The following is a 15,769-nucleotide window of genomic DNA, read 5'->3' on the forward strand; positions in this document are numbered from 1 at the left end:
CAAGGTCAGCAAAGGCACACATATTTGAGTAACTTTCATCCATGCAAAAGAACTCCATTTCATTCATATCCATCCATGTATTCCTTTCCCCCTCCAAGCAATATGGATGCCAAGTATAAAAGTCATAAGTCTAAAAATCCACATGTATTCAAGGATCAACATGTCCAATCTAATCAACATGTCAAAGCAAAGAAAAATATGATCCAAAAAGAAAAGGAAAAATCCAAAAGGTCACAAAGGCCCATTGCTCAAAAACAAAAGTCAAAATATATATGGGTTCCTAAATCCCCTATGTTGGCAATGCACTCCAAGGAACCACAAAAGCATGAAAAATCAAAAACCATGTGGATCCCTAAGCGGCTCCTTGAAGCACAAAAGCCTAAAGAAACATCCAACTTGGCATCCAAAGTTGCTATTCCTCCATCCAACCCTCTCAAATTTGTTCCTCCATCACCTTCTTCATCCATTTTGGGCCCTTATGTCCCAAAATCCCAAGCTATTCCTCCATCCAAATCTCACAATCTGAGATCCATTTTTCCTCCATCAATCCACCACCCGTCAAGGTGTGTTCCAATGTTGATCTTGCCTTCATTTCCATCCAGTGAAGCTCAATTCTTCCAATACCCTATCCATTATCCAATGCATATTTTCCATCCTTCGATCCCTTTGATCCCATCCTTTGCATAAATCCTTGCCTTAATTTCATCTCTTTTTCCATGTCCTTATCCTACCAACATCTTTGAGCATACTTTTAAAGGTCATGGTCCATTTTTTTTCAAGGCTACTGTCCAAACAAAAAGATGTTTGAGTCCTTCTTCCATCCCCTATCATGTGTCCATTTTCGACTAAAATGTCAAAATCCAAAAAAAAAAAGTGAAAAAAAAAGACAAAAGAAAAAAGTAAAGCAAAAATAATTCATCCACTGGTGAAAACCTGGCAAACAGGCACCTTGGGCAAGTACCGTGATGAAAACCTGGCAAACAGGCATCATGCGTAATCTATGAACTTCTTGCATACCATACTTGGGGACAGGTTTTATCCTATCATATCCTTTTGTCCTTCATTGTTCCATTATCCTATCGAACCCCTGTCATTACCCTTCATATCCTATTGCCCCTCATGTCTAGTTTCCCTTTCCACCTTTGATCTTGACAAGGCTGAGGATCGTCATGAGCATCATGCATCTTGTTTGCAGCTTTTAGTCCATCATAGCTTTTGGTCTTTATCCATTTGCTTATTATAACCTTTCATCCATATTCCCTAGCTTATTGCAACTTTCTGCCACTATCCCTTAGTCAATCCCGACCTTCAGTCCATGTCCCTTATCCATTCTTGGTCTTCCTTATCCTATCCATATCTTATCACTATCCATACACTCTTTTTTTTGTTCCTTGAGCTTGATCTAACATAAGGACGCAAAATTTAAACATGGATTCAAAAACCTCTTGACATGTCCCTCATGCCATGTTCCTGCTTTACATTGTCATATCTAGTCTCTTGTCCCATCATGCAATAGCCCTTGAAAATTGCACCCGTATTGTCTCCATGATAAAAGGCCTTTGTCTTCCCTCTATCCACCAACATTTCAGAAAGCCTATTTATTCACCTGTCATATTCCTTGCCTTGCTAGACACTAGGGGCAAAATCCCTAAAAATCAAATAATGTCCTAAAAAAATCCCTAAAAATATATAATGTCCTGAAAAAAAATCCCTAAAAATCAAATAATGTCCTAAAAAAATCCCTAAAAAGTCAAATAAAGTCCTGAAAAATGAACAAAAAAAATTGTTAAAAACTCAAAATTCCTACAAAGTGAAAAGCATCAAAATCCAAAAACAATTTCTTTGGCATTTTGCATTTTGTCAATAAATGGTCCCCTTTGTGCATAGACAGATCGCTGAGCATACATCCAACGACAATCAATCAAACATTGTGCTTTAATGAAATCACACATTAACAGATAAACTATTCGACCAAGCAAGCATTCAACCTGATCATAGTTGTCACATCAATCAAAATAGCATCAACATTACCATTGGTCCTTGTCAACATTATCATGGGTCTTATACAGGGTGTGGTATACTCAAAACTAGACTGTGTCTAGTCTTCAATGGGGTATCGCATTCCCTGAAACCAGACAACATGATCATTCTTGTTTTCCACTTTTGACAATGACGATCAGACTATTTGTTTGACTTAGTTGAATTTGTGTGTCTTATCTTTTTACTGATTTATCTTTGGCTTCGATCATGTTCCTATGTTGCTCGATGATGTCACTGAGTGATTTAGAGTGACCGGGATGGTTCATGGTCCCTTTCCTTTTTTTTGTTGTGTTTGTTGTTTGTGGAATGTTTGTTATAAACTGGTGCAACTATATCATTGGGTGTCTGTGATAAGTACGTTCGCTTTGTGAACGCTGCACATACCTCGACCCTTGATGTATGCACCCTAGGATGCTTCACTCATTCCTTGTGTGCAATGTGTTTGTCTTTTGCAAAAGGGGTTGTGTTCCAACTCTGGCCTTCAATGCCATGATGCTCTGCATCCACTTTGCTACGATAAATAAAGGTTCTCACCTACTTATGTGCATTTGTGAAAGCAAGTTTTCCTTCATCTCTAACTATCCTCTGTCTAATTTCTTCTTACTAACATTTCTTCCATCAGTCTTGGCGGTCTGTTCGGTCTAGTTCAGTCATAAGTGCACAATTGCGCTTGTGCACACTGTCTTGCACTTGTGCAGCATCAAGCTGCACCTGTGTACCTTACACAAGCGCATAACATCATTACACAGGCGCAGAATGTGCCCACATAGGTGCAGATATGCATTTTTCCCTCCCTTGTGGGCCCCGCAATGTCCCGCAATCAAGTAAAATTTATGAAATTGAACATATGGGTTTTTGAGCTACATACCGCTACTCCCGCGTCGTCCGGTTGTCTGTAGATGCGTACATGTTCCCCAAGGTGATCTGCCATTGGAATGTTCGCCATCTCTCTATAAGGGTCCTTTTTCCTGAGCAACAACTCCTCCACTTTGGCCAGTGCAAATGAACTCTTTTCCTTCTCCTTGTCTCCTATATAGATCTTTGTCAGTACCTAGATGGATGTGCATGCTCTCCATCTTATGATGGTCATGGTCTTTTGTGCCTTCCACTGCTTGTCCTTTGTGCATCCGACCTTCGATTTTTGATCCGTTCGAACCTATCGTCTTCTGTCATTCTTATCGATCACTTGGCCTCTTTTCTAGATTTTTCTGGCCAATTCCTCGAGGGGGCATGCATATGTCATTGTTATTGTCTGGGGCATTTTCATTATTGTTCTTTGAAACAACGCTTAGAATCACATTGTCTCAAAGAGGGGCAAAATGTAGACATCTAAAAATGGTCAACGCTTGTGGAGTCATACTTTAACATTTGTGCATTGCCTTATTTTAGGGTTCTTGCGTCGCATTAACATTTCTTCTATGTTGTGCACTTGGTCTTTATCATTTGCAAGCATCGAGTCTTTCTTCTGCATTCCTCATTTTTATCGCTTTCGAATTAGGTCTTGTCGATAGCAATCTTCAGTCATGATTTTGGTTGATCTTATCCTGTCGCATCATGGTGTGTGCTCATTTATCATCATTTTGGACATTGTCAATCCTAATCAATGATAGAATTAGGGTTTTGTCCTCCTATCAATCTTTCAATCATCTTTAGCTTGTTAGTAATCATTTGCGATTATCAACTTGTCAATCTCATCATTTTGCGATCGATTCGTCATCGATCCTTGTCCTTGTCAATCTTGTCATTTTGCGATCGATTCGTCATCGATCCTTCTCCTTTTCACTCATGTCAATTTGGATCGATTAGTCATTGTTCCTCATCAATTGGCGCCTATCAATTTGATCTCCTTGTCAATCTTGGTCAATTTGTCATTGATTTTTGTCAACCAATCTCAATCATTTATCAACATTGGTCCTTTGTCAATTAGAATCATGATCGAACCTACATTAATTTCTTGTTGTCTTCACCTAATTCCTTGTCCTCTTATTTCTAGGGTTTTATGATTTGTTCATTTAATCCTTTTCTTCTTCTTTGTGGGTTAAATAAATCTATTTATTTAGTCCTAGGTCTCTTTCATGAATTAATTAATGGATGAAAACCTATTAATTAATTCACCTAATTTCTATTTCATCTTTTTCCTCAATTTTTTTAATTTGCTAATTTCTCCTAATTCCTAATTTCTATTTCAATCTTGTCATAATTTGTCATACACCTTGCATAGAAATTGTCATACATTTGTCATAATTTTTCCATTCTTGATTTGAATTTCCTTTCAAATCTCTTCATGCTAATCTTGTCCTCTCTCCAATTTGTCTATCAATTGGATGATTTTATTCAATGAAAGGGGATCAATCACATTTTCGAGTAACCTTACGCTACGAATTTCATCTCTCAACAACTTGCTTTCCACTTGCATTTTGCACTTGTAGGTGAGATCCACATCAAATTTGAAGGTGAAAGAAGAACAATGGAGCCACATGAAGGAGATATCTGCGTCGGTTTGCTTTGGTTTGATTTGATTTGAATATCTTGTCTTTATGTCTTCATTGATTGGATTGGGATTACTTTCATAGCAGCTTTAGGTTTTGTGGTTGTCCTAATTGCTATTGTTTTGATGATTTTCAATTTCCTGATCTATAGGTTGGTACCATAAGAAAAGCATATCGAGAAGACAAAAACTATAATAATTTTTTATAGAGGACTTGTATGAATAATTCTTCAAGTAACTAAGAGGTTCATGCAAGCCTGATCTTGAAAGACTTTCTAAAAGAAGAAAAGATGTGGGATATGTTTGCCACACTAATCTCTGAGAAAAGGTATGTGCAGAAATTTAGATCATGCAATTAAAGGGAAAAACAACACAAAAATAATATGCCATAACATAGTGATTAACATGGAAGATTTAATAATCACTATGATTCAAAAACACTTGTAGATTCAAACCCTTTACATGGATATAAAAATAAGAGATCTCAAATAAATGTTGGTTGCTTAATAGTACTTAGAAAACTAACTATGAAGCCTCCATATCAAGCAATCATTAAATATGATAAGCAATACATGAAACCATCAAGTGGTAATTGAGAAATCTTGACGTGAAAGCACCCAAAATGTGACATCCAAATGTCTTGTCAAAATCCAATGCTCATATCTCATGATGATTCCACTAGTGAAAAAAAAAACCTTATATATATCATAAAATCATTATATCCACACACCAATATGTGCTCTCCATTTTGGCTCCATTATATCCATTCAAAGATACTTTATGATGCACATGTCATAACATGCATCATAAGTTGAGCAACAGGTGTAATTCCCTCTTACAACTCTCTTATGTATCATTTATATGCTTTTAAATTTTTTATGTGAGAGGCCTAACTTCTAGAGGCTATAAATTTTAATTAGGGAATCTGATTGAGCTATTTTTAGTTGAAGATTTCATAGAGATCCATGTCACCATAACCAACTTGCTCTTGTTAAGGCTCATTTCAACGTTTTTGGGGCCAAGCTTGACCTTTATAACCCAAAAATATTCTTTTATGCTATGTAGCTCAAAAAACATATTTTGTGTTCTTAACATTAGAGTACAAAGTCAAAATATATTTCTTAACAAATTTTGTACCAAAGTTTGACTTTTTGTTTTGTTTCACATCTCTTATGGTATTGTATCCAATTGATGTAGCTTGAAAGCTTTAGGAGGTGTTCATGGACTAATGAGACTTGAACTAGGGTCAAACCACCCAACTTAGCATATTGATTTAGTGAATTTCATTCTATGCTATATGTATGTATGTAAACATACACACACACACACACACATACATACATACATATACATACATACATATACATATACATATACATATACATATACATATACATATACATATCCATATACATATATGAAATTTCTCCCTCAACACCTTAACACTACACTCTACTAGTACTTTTTGCAACATCTAATAGCTTGCTACCATAAGAGATCCGTGTTGATTTGGTAAAACATAGTGACAAGAATATGATTCATTTGTACAATTATGTGGTTAAACGCTAGGTTCCCACATGCCCCAACTTGAGAGACTTATCTTGACAAATTTTAACATATTTTTAGCTTTCAAATTTAGAATAAAGATTTGGGTCCATGCCCCCTCTCACCATCTAGTCATCAAGACTAAACTAAAGTGTAAAATATTTCAAAATCCATACCATGGAGTTGTATAAAAAGACAAACCTATTCATTATTACATGTTTAGAGAAATCATTAGATAACTCTACAACATATTCTATTATCACAAAAGAATGACATCGATATTGCATCAAAACTTTAAGCATTTCATACCTACTTATTTGTCTTCATTCATTGTTTTATAATGTTTACTTGATCACAAGGGGTTTGACCAAATGAGAGCACTCGTAGCCTAACAAGCTCCTAAATGATGATCTATTGATACCTTTCCTTTTAGAAATTAGGTTGTATACATCAAGGTGAATGGGTTTTAGACATCCAATTCAACAAAGTTCAAATCTACAAGATAGGTTAACATTTGTACATAAGATTTGGTTCTACTCTTGTGTAAAATAATTCTATTAGCATAAAATTGACCTACAAAAATAAATAAAAAGATTTTTTAACCCTAAAGTATTTTTTTGATATATTTTAATTTAAACTCTATGAGCTTTCTATCATCTTGATGATGGATTACAGAGTGATTCAAAATGTTGATGCAAAAAAAACATACACAATCTAAACCAGAAGCAAGAGTACTAACTACTATGAATTGTGGAAAACTAATATTCTTAAGATCTTAATTATTTTGACATTCAATGTATAAATTCCTAACTACTTATATTAGGTTAGATTGGTATTTTTAATTAATTTTAGCCCACCCATAATGTAAGGGTATGCTATTTCTTCTATTGGTTACTGGAACATGAACGTATGTTATATGACGAAGTGAGAGGAAAAATGAAAGAAACTTTTTTTTTTTTTTTGGAAGTTTGGGTATGTAAGGAATGAAGAGAACATGAACGGTATGTTATATGATGAAGTGAAGGAAAAATCAAAGAAAAAAAAGAAAAAAATTTAGAAGGTTGGGTATGTAAGGAATGAACAGCGATATGTTATATGACGAAGTAAAGGAAAAATCAAAGAAAAAAAAGAAAAAAATTTAAAAGATTGAGTATGTAAGGAATGAACAGTTATTAGAACATGAATGGTAACTAGAGTACTCTTCCCCTAAGAAACATCACATGACAAGTGAGAGGAAAAATGAAAGAAAAAATAATAAAATAAATGTAAACGATCTTCCAAAATATCAAACGAGTTTACAATGACCACTTACCCGCAATCAAATGACCTAGTCGTAGTTATTATTATTGTTACTGAGTGTCCCCGCAAGATGCAAGTTTGCAACTAATGGATAGTTAAAAAAGCCGTTGGCGTTAATTACACGCCAGAAGGCCATCGACTTTTGTACCTGCAGAGAAATCGCCAATTTAATCAATGCTATTTGGCCAGCTTGCTCTTTGGCAATTCAATTAAACCTTCTATTGGGCGATTTAATCAATGCTAATTTGAGTTTTGACCAAGTTTATTTTCCAGGCTGACTGGCAAGGGAGAGGCTTATTGACTTTCGGAAACTGAAACCACATAAAAATCAAATAGCTCTATTGTTCTCCCTAACCGTTTTGTTTGCGAAATTCAGAGCAGAAGCAGATTTGGCTTGTAGGGTTTGTGGGTGTTGGATCAATGGCTTCTTCTGTCATGTCAACCTTCAGGATTTTTCTCATTTCAATGTTGTTTGTATGCTGCTTCCTTCAGGCCCAAGGCCGCCCTGGTAAGCCCTTCTATGCCTGTAGATCATACATAGTTTCTATTTCATTTTCTCTACCCCGTTATCATCATCCCAAGGAAGAAGGCCTGCTAGTGGCCATTCCTGTTGAGACTCACAAGCTTGATGTTTTCAAGGGAGATCTTAATGGAGAGCCAAACCAGGTTATTTATGAATCATGGGGATTTACCAACAATTACAACCCATTTCACAAAGCCAACGATAGGCACAACTCATTTGAGCAAACTAAACACCATGACCACCAGAAGCAGATGATGAGTACCTTCCAGAAGAGGGCTAGGGATGTCCTGAGCATTCTTATTGCCCTTTTACTTGGTGCTCTTTGTGGCGCCATTACATCCACAATCTTTCATTTGGTCTGGACCCTGGCCACACACAGGTATAGGGTTTCTGCTGAGGCAGAGGGTTTCGGTGCGGATCTCAAAGATTTTGGCTACCAGAAATTGCCTGCGAAAGAAGGGCTTGAGGTGCCCACCAAGGAAGGGCTTGAGGTGCCAACCAAAGAAGGGCTTGAGGTGGCCACTAAGGAAGGACTTGAGGTTTAGGCTAAGTAGGACCTCTGTAATTATCTGGTTTATCATATAATGCATATGCCTGCATAATTTGTTAATTATGCTAGCTTAAAGGCAAACTCTGCAGAACATATTATGTGATTTTCAGTACATTTGGTTTTCTAAGTTATTTTCTGTCAAAGAGATGTTGATACTAAATGATATTTCTTTTCACCAACTTGATTATTATAAATTACTCTGCTAAACATAAGGCTTTATGTGTGGATGGCAATGATATTCATAGGTTCTGCAGTTTTAACCAATTTCTAGAGCTTGTGGATTCTTACAATGGTTTTCGTTCTTAATACTCCATTCTTAGGATTTTACATTTTTAGTCCTTTATCTATTGAAGAGATGGTCAGATAAAACTGGATTTCTATCTAACAACTTGTTGTTGATGAAATTATTCCTTCACCTATCAATCTGTATGTGTTGATGGAAATGATATTCGTAGAATTTGCTGTTTTAATTATGAATAGATGAAAGTTATGTTAGAAAATTTTTGGGTTCTATATGCTAAATTGACGACGATAAACTTATTAGTTATTCTGCTATTTATCAGGCCTTATATGTAGGTTAAATGATGTTCATAGGCTTTGCCATTTTAAAGCAATGTCTGTTCGAGTGATGTTGACGACAGATTTTTTTTTTTTTTAATACCAACATGATGATTATAATTCTATTGTGCTGCTTTTATATGTGGATGGAAATGTTACTCGTAGGATTTGTGGTCCTAACCTCTTTATATTCAAGCCCTTGAAATAAAATATGCTAAATTGAGGATTATAAACTATTTTTGTTACGCATAGTTTTCTGTTATGGATAGAAGTGGTATTTGTAGGATTTGCAGGTGTTGTTTATTCAATAGATTTGGGAAGCTGGTTGGGATTCTTAATGCCAACTTGATTACTATCAGCAAATCACCAGGATTTTTGCATGTGGATGGAAGTGCTTTTCATAGGAATTACAATTTTGAAATTTATACTCTTCTATTATTCATGATATTTTATAAACAAATTGAGTTTCATTCCGACTAAAGTTCTAACGATTAATTTTTTTTTTCTGCTTCACAATCCTCACTATATGTGGGGATATTAATGATATTCCTATGATTTGCAGTTTTAACATTTTACCCTTTTTGGAATTTTACTTGTTAGTGATCGAGAAGTTAATTGGCCATTTAGTGCTAAAGCTGATTTGTATACCCTCATAGGGGTTTGAGGTTTGGGCATTTATAGCTGGTTTGCAGATTCATACAATATTAATCTTTATGTCTCCAATATATGTGGCAGAGGGTACCTCTGTTTTTTCATAGCCTGTAAGTTTTTTCTATTTTTCTATGTTACTGATTGTGATGATAGTCATCTGATTACAGAGAAGAATGATTTGTATGTTTGCACAAGGTTTTGTAGTATGGACCTGCATAATTTTTCTATAGGCTTTCACTACACTAAACCTAATGGGAATCTATACACTAGAGGGATCAACCTTTTCATCATGGCATTCAAATTTCTATTAACTTCTCTTGTCTATAATTGTAAAAATAAGTGCCTGATTGGTGACAGTGACGGTTTGTATTAACCCAGCAGGCGTTGGAGTTTGGACCTGTATGGTTGGTCATCAAACTAACATAGGGACCTGATGTGAGTATTAGAGACTGCTTTTAATGCTAGTTGCAGAAAGTTGCCATTGATATATGATATTTCCAAGTTACTTTTTATCTTTTGAGCATGGTTCCAGTATAGGTCAGGCCACCCCTGCTTTTCAGTGGATATTGACAAGAATCCACATTACTGCATCTGAAATTACTAAGTATCACTATATTCTTAACCATGTAAAGATCTGTGTCAATATTGATCCGAAGAAACCTCTACTCAACCACAATCATGTTCCCTTTTGGTGTAGGATTTGCAATGAACACACAACCATTTGCCCAGGGTTCACCCTATGCATCAACTACAAGGAGACAAAAACTTCCCAAATAGATTGGGGGCAGCAGCTTCTCAAGAATCCGAACAACATCAACTGGCCTTCCCAAAGATGTATGCGTCCAATCACAAAGGCAAAGCCTTGCAAAATCGAGGAAGAATCCGAGGTGGCATACAAATTTAAAGGGAAACATTGACACACATAAAGGGACCCACTTAAAACCAAAAACTCTTTCCAAGCTTTGGCCTTTGAGGAAGAACTCTAAATTGAATAGCAAGGCGAGTTATCAAGATATTCAAAACCAACTTGGGAACAAAGAATCAAAGCATCAAACTTTGACCAAATGCTTTTCATATCAAGACTGATGGTTCAAATTTATCCCTCGGTTCTCGGTTTAGGATTCATTGTCCAATTTTGAAGCGTTAATTCTTCAGCTCAAACCCTTTATCTTAAAACTAAAAGACAACTCCAAAAGTTTCCAAAAAAATCCCCCCAAGGGAAAGCACAAGGAAGTGCAGAGACAACAAATTGCAAATGGGTATACACAGATTCAGAAGAAATGCTTGTCCATATACATGATGAGAAGCACCTCTTTGAAAGTTTTTGAAGTGTCTGTACCAATGTTAGCTTGAAGTGAAGTATACAATTCAGGTCTGTACTACAATTCTGGTAGGATTATATGTTTTTTGATTCTATAAGATATTATTTTGAATTTTCTCAATTTGGAAGTTGAAATCTGGTTTCTAATACTTTTCTAATGATATCCATGGACATCATTATTGTAGATATTCAGAATTTGATATTGTAAAATTTTGCAAAACTTTTTAATGTCACTTTCTATTACCCTAAAAAAAATGAAATATAAATGTGCATGTAATATAGCATGCTGCTCTGCTGTTGGCTGCAGTGATAGATAAAACATCACAATTCCTCTGGCCTAGTACTGAGTCCGATGGTTGTCAAATTGTGTGATTAACAACTGTTTGACACCGTACAACTCTAATGCCATTCAAGGATTACAACTAATGTCTAACTGGTGATCATAGACAATTATTTTTAACCATAGAGAATGGGTATATTTTCAAGTGACATTTCTTCTCACCCAATTGTTAAGGGCTTTGTGCCAACCAATAAATCCTATCAGAATATCAGCACTGCGAATAATTTCATTGAAGCAACTAGAACTATTCAGATATGTTCACCATAGGTGAGTCTACAATACAATATAACTCAATTCATTCACATTTAATACTGCTTTGTAGTTGATTTACAACGATACAACATTCATGCAAGGGGCATGATGGTCTTCATCACGATCTTTCCTCTGATACTTTTTTTTTTCGTCATGATCTTCTAGATTATTTAGATCTTGTCAAGATTGTAATGTCCCCTAATTAGTTATACTTTAGATTAACCTATATTTGCCCAAATCTACAAGATAGGTAATTAAGTTTTATGGACGTACCTTTGCATACTGGTTTCCTGCAACAAAGATTAGGATAACACATGAAATAATACTTGTAAAATTGAAACATATACCAATGAAATTATATTAAATGATATCAAGTCTGCTATATTAGTTACTGTTTAGAATTACAATTTTTGGGTATAATCAGTTTATTATATAAAGTCAGATTGAAAGTCAGTTACCAATCAATTTCCTTAGCACATTAGGGTAGGCTAGTTGCATAGGGTGTACAAGAAACCATTCCTCCTAGGCCCAAGGGCTGATACCATATCCCCCTTGGCTCCATATGGCAGTTGTTAGGCATCCATCATGGAGTGGCGTACCCAGCGAGGTGTTCTATCGCCGTTCCCCCTCATCACAACCATCTTCTCTCTTAAGCTCAAGAGCAGATGCTCCATCCCTCTTGGCTCCAAGTGGCAGGTGTTAGGCATCCACTATGGAGTGGCGAGAGAGTCCCTCTTTACATTGAACCATTTATTATATTTATTCAATCCATCACATTATGATAATCAATTACATCTGACATAATTATCATTTTATATTACATTTCAACAGTGCTGTGTATCAGATTATCATCAAAGTTTCCTTTTAGTGTTACTTTGTATCAGCATTAACCACTTATTGTCATTATTTCATTATAATCAATTTGTTATTTCTCATATTATTAGAATTTACAGCATTAACCATAATTTGCGTAACCTGAATCTGTTTGTATTATGTATTCCTGAGATTATATATATATATTATGTCTGACAGTACTGTTATTTTAATGCTGTTTGAATAAATAGATAAAATTTACCACCTTAACTTAATATGATATTAACTATTATTGACTTGATTAAGAACATCTTAATTTATATTCATTGATGCACAGATCTCAATTTAATTATGTATATGATACTGGCTGATATATACTCTAATGCTAACTCAGAAAATTGATGCTTATACGTACCTGACACTGAACCTTCTCCTGTCTTTATCCCTGCTGGCAGACTTTACCATTCCTTGCTTGCATATCCCCCAAAATTGGCACGGGGGGAGGTATTTATCCTACCCCCCATCGTGGTGGGAAGCCACGATGCTTCCTATTTGGTAGCACCCCTTTTTGAAGGGTCGCTTCCCTCACACCTGACGAGATCCTCCATTTAATCAAGCCACCATTTCAGAGGAATGGCTATCGGGACTTTGGGGAGACCAGTCAACAAATATTATATATATTTTAATAAAATGGCATCATTCCATATTGTTAATGTATATAATGTATATTATTAATATATATATTGTTACACCATTTTAATACAATGTATATTAATAATATAATAACATTATTCAATATATAAATGTAAATTAATGTACTTTACTTATATAATAACATCATTCAATGTAAATTGATGATATGATATTTTTTTTATAGCAATGTAATATAGTATAATATAATTTTAACATGATTTAATATATTATGACAAAATCTATATTAATTATTTCTGCTATAAATGGGGGACATGACAAAGATGCCCACTGCCCACTGCCCATAGCAACTTAAGCCTGTGCTCATGCACTTCAGGCAACCATGTTGCTTTCAAATTTTCTTTCAGTGATCTTATCTGTTACCTTAGTTACAGGCTTTTCCCTTTTCTTGTATGACTATTTTCTTTGCATATACTTTACTGAATGCTTTTTTGGGACTTATATCAGCATTTAATTTCTTGATGTTTATAATCTCTAATACTATATAGTCACACACTATAATTTTTACAAGCCCTCACGACATCGTTACAACCTAGAATATGATATATGCCAAGGTGATACTATTGAAGGCAGTACTGGTTATGGTGTTCATCATGATCTTTCCTCCAATGCCTTTGTTTGCTTCAGCATGGTCTTCTAGATTGTTTAGATCTCGTCGAGATGCTCACTGCTCACTGGTCACTGCCAATAGCAACTGATGCCTGTGCTCAAGCACTTAAGTTAAACATGTTGCTTTCAGTCTTTTTTCTGTGATCTTATCTGTTACCTTAAGTACCTGCTTTTTCCCTTTCATGTATAACCATTTCCCATGCATATACTTCATTGATTACTTTTCTGGGAATTCTATTAACAATTAATTTCTTGATGTTTATAGTCTCTAATGCTTTAAATCCTGTACATAATAATCACATATTATATAATTTTTTACAAGCCCTCATGGCTTAATTACAACCTATAACACGATATATGCCGTGGTGCTACTAATTCTCGACCCTTGAAGTCTGTTCTGGTTATGTTGCATTCATGTGAATTTTGTTGGGCAGTAGATTGATGGGTTTCAATTCCTGTGCTCAGATTATGCTTCTAGAGTGCTACTTAGACTTTCCATGGTTGCTGCACTTCCACCCAAGGTCCAGTGAGCCACAATTTGGCTTACAGTCCCCCATCACTCCATTTTGGTGCTGCATCTATAGTAATGGTTCATAATCCTCTAAAACCTTGAGGATTTAATTACAACCTAGAACAAAACTTTTGAGGTGAGGTGATTCTACATCTCTCTCCTTTATAGAGCTGATTCTGTTCATGGTGCATTTGCAACATCTTTGACCGACACTGAATTGATGGGTTGTGATACCTTTGCTTAAGACTCTGCTCCCTCTTTGTTACGTGTACTTTCCAAGGTGGTTGCTCCTTAGCCAAGCTCCAAAGTTTAACAATTCCCCTTCCATTCCCTTGTTACTCCCACATATGTGCCCAGGTCCACACTGGATCACATATCTTACTTTCGTCAAAGACCATGATGACATTATCACGATTCCATGTGTTGATTCTGCGTAGATGTCTTGTTTTCTCCCCACTGATTTTTATTGCCTAGTATTCTTTTCATGATCTCTGTCATTTCATTCTTATGAGATTTTGTTCCACGTACAGTTTAACTCTGAATTGTCTGGTCACCCCTGTTCAAAAGAATCTTGGTGTCCAAGGTGAACTCATTGTGGTTTGCAATTGAATGAAATCCTATTTTCACGTTTTCCAGCGATTCTGCATGTCTGTCTTACCACACGACTTTGATTCATGTCCCACAAGAATTCCCAATGTGTTAGAGGCCTTTGTGCACAGATAGTTTTCTCAAAGATTTGAACACCAGGCTTGGACAATAATGAAGTTTAAACCATCTTTAAGATGCTGAGGGGAGGCTGCATATTTTGTTCTATGAACAGCTTACTCTTGGCTTCAAATACTTTCAAGGTAGCTTCAATTAATTAAAACTATTATAAAAATTTACCTCTTGCTACTTCAACCATAGCTTGATTCTGATTTATGTCAAATGCACCCCTTGTTATGTGTGTTTACATTAAGAGAATCTTTGGTCGTCAAGCAAGTAGATAACTCTAATAAAGTGGCCAAGCTAGAATTGATGGTGAAATTGACCACTAACAACCGCATGCCTTGTTTTCGCAACACTAATATTAGATAATAACTCTACTTGCTATGCGCAACACTAGTACATGCACCCTGATTATTGGACATCCCATGTATCTCATCACTTCACAATTTAGAGGTCCGTGTTGGCGACATGTGTGATTCTATCACTTGGTTATATGATACCTTTTTGCCGTAAGAAGCATGCCAGTAAATAATAAATTCATATTTATAGCAAAGTAATAATTCTCTTTTACCTACCACATAGGGTAATGTTGTGCATCCCTTAATGTCAAGGTTGAAGTTAGTCTTTGATTTTCCAAGCAATAACCTAGACGTATTCCCCCCATATGCCCATACTATATGTGAAATATTGAATTTGCCCTCCCCCTCACCCTCCGCGTCTTCTACCCACACCGTCCTCCCTCTCACTCCTTTTATCATTGTTTTATATATTGATCGACATCCTCATACAATAAGGGTAAGTTCTCATGTTGTTGTTTAGCTTGTTTTGGTTAACAGCTATTGCTCAAAAT

At 35.7% G+C, this 15,769-nt stretch overlaps 1 protein-coding gene across 1 annotated transcript; it reads left to right on the forward strand.

The window, feature by feature from the left end:
* The first annotated feature begins 7,426 nt into the window (after positions 1-7,426).
* Positions 7,427-8,624, forward strand: LOC131036252 (uncharacterized). Its single transcript, XM_057968099.2, has one exon. It carries the CDS (start codon positions 7,793-7,795, stop codon positions 8,438-8,440), a length of 648 nt encoding a protein of 215 aa, XP_057824082.1. The 5' UTR covers positions 7,427-7,792; the 3' UTR covers positions 8,441-8,624.
* The last annotated feature ends 7,145 nt before the right edge of the window (positions 8,625-15,769 follow it).

This window comes from Cryptomeria japonica, chromosome 6, assembly GCF_030272615.1.
Source record: "Cryptomeria japonica chromosome 6, Sugi_1.0, whole genome shotgun sequence".
NCBI lineage: Eukaryota > Viridiplantae > Streptophyta > Pinopsida > Cupressales > Cupressaceae > Cryptomeria > Cryptomeria japonica.

Excerpts from the sequence above, each read along its gene's own strand:
- LOC131036252 (XM_057968099.2), top strand. The coding sequence starts at position 7,793 with ATGGCTTCTTCTGTCATGTCAACCTTCAGGATTTTTCTCATTTCAATG.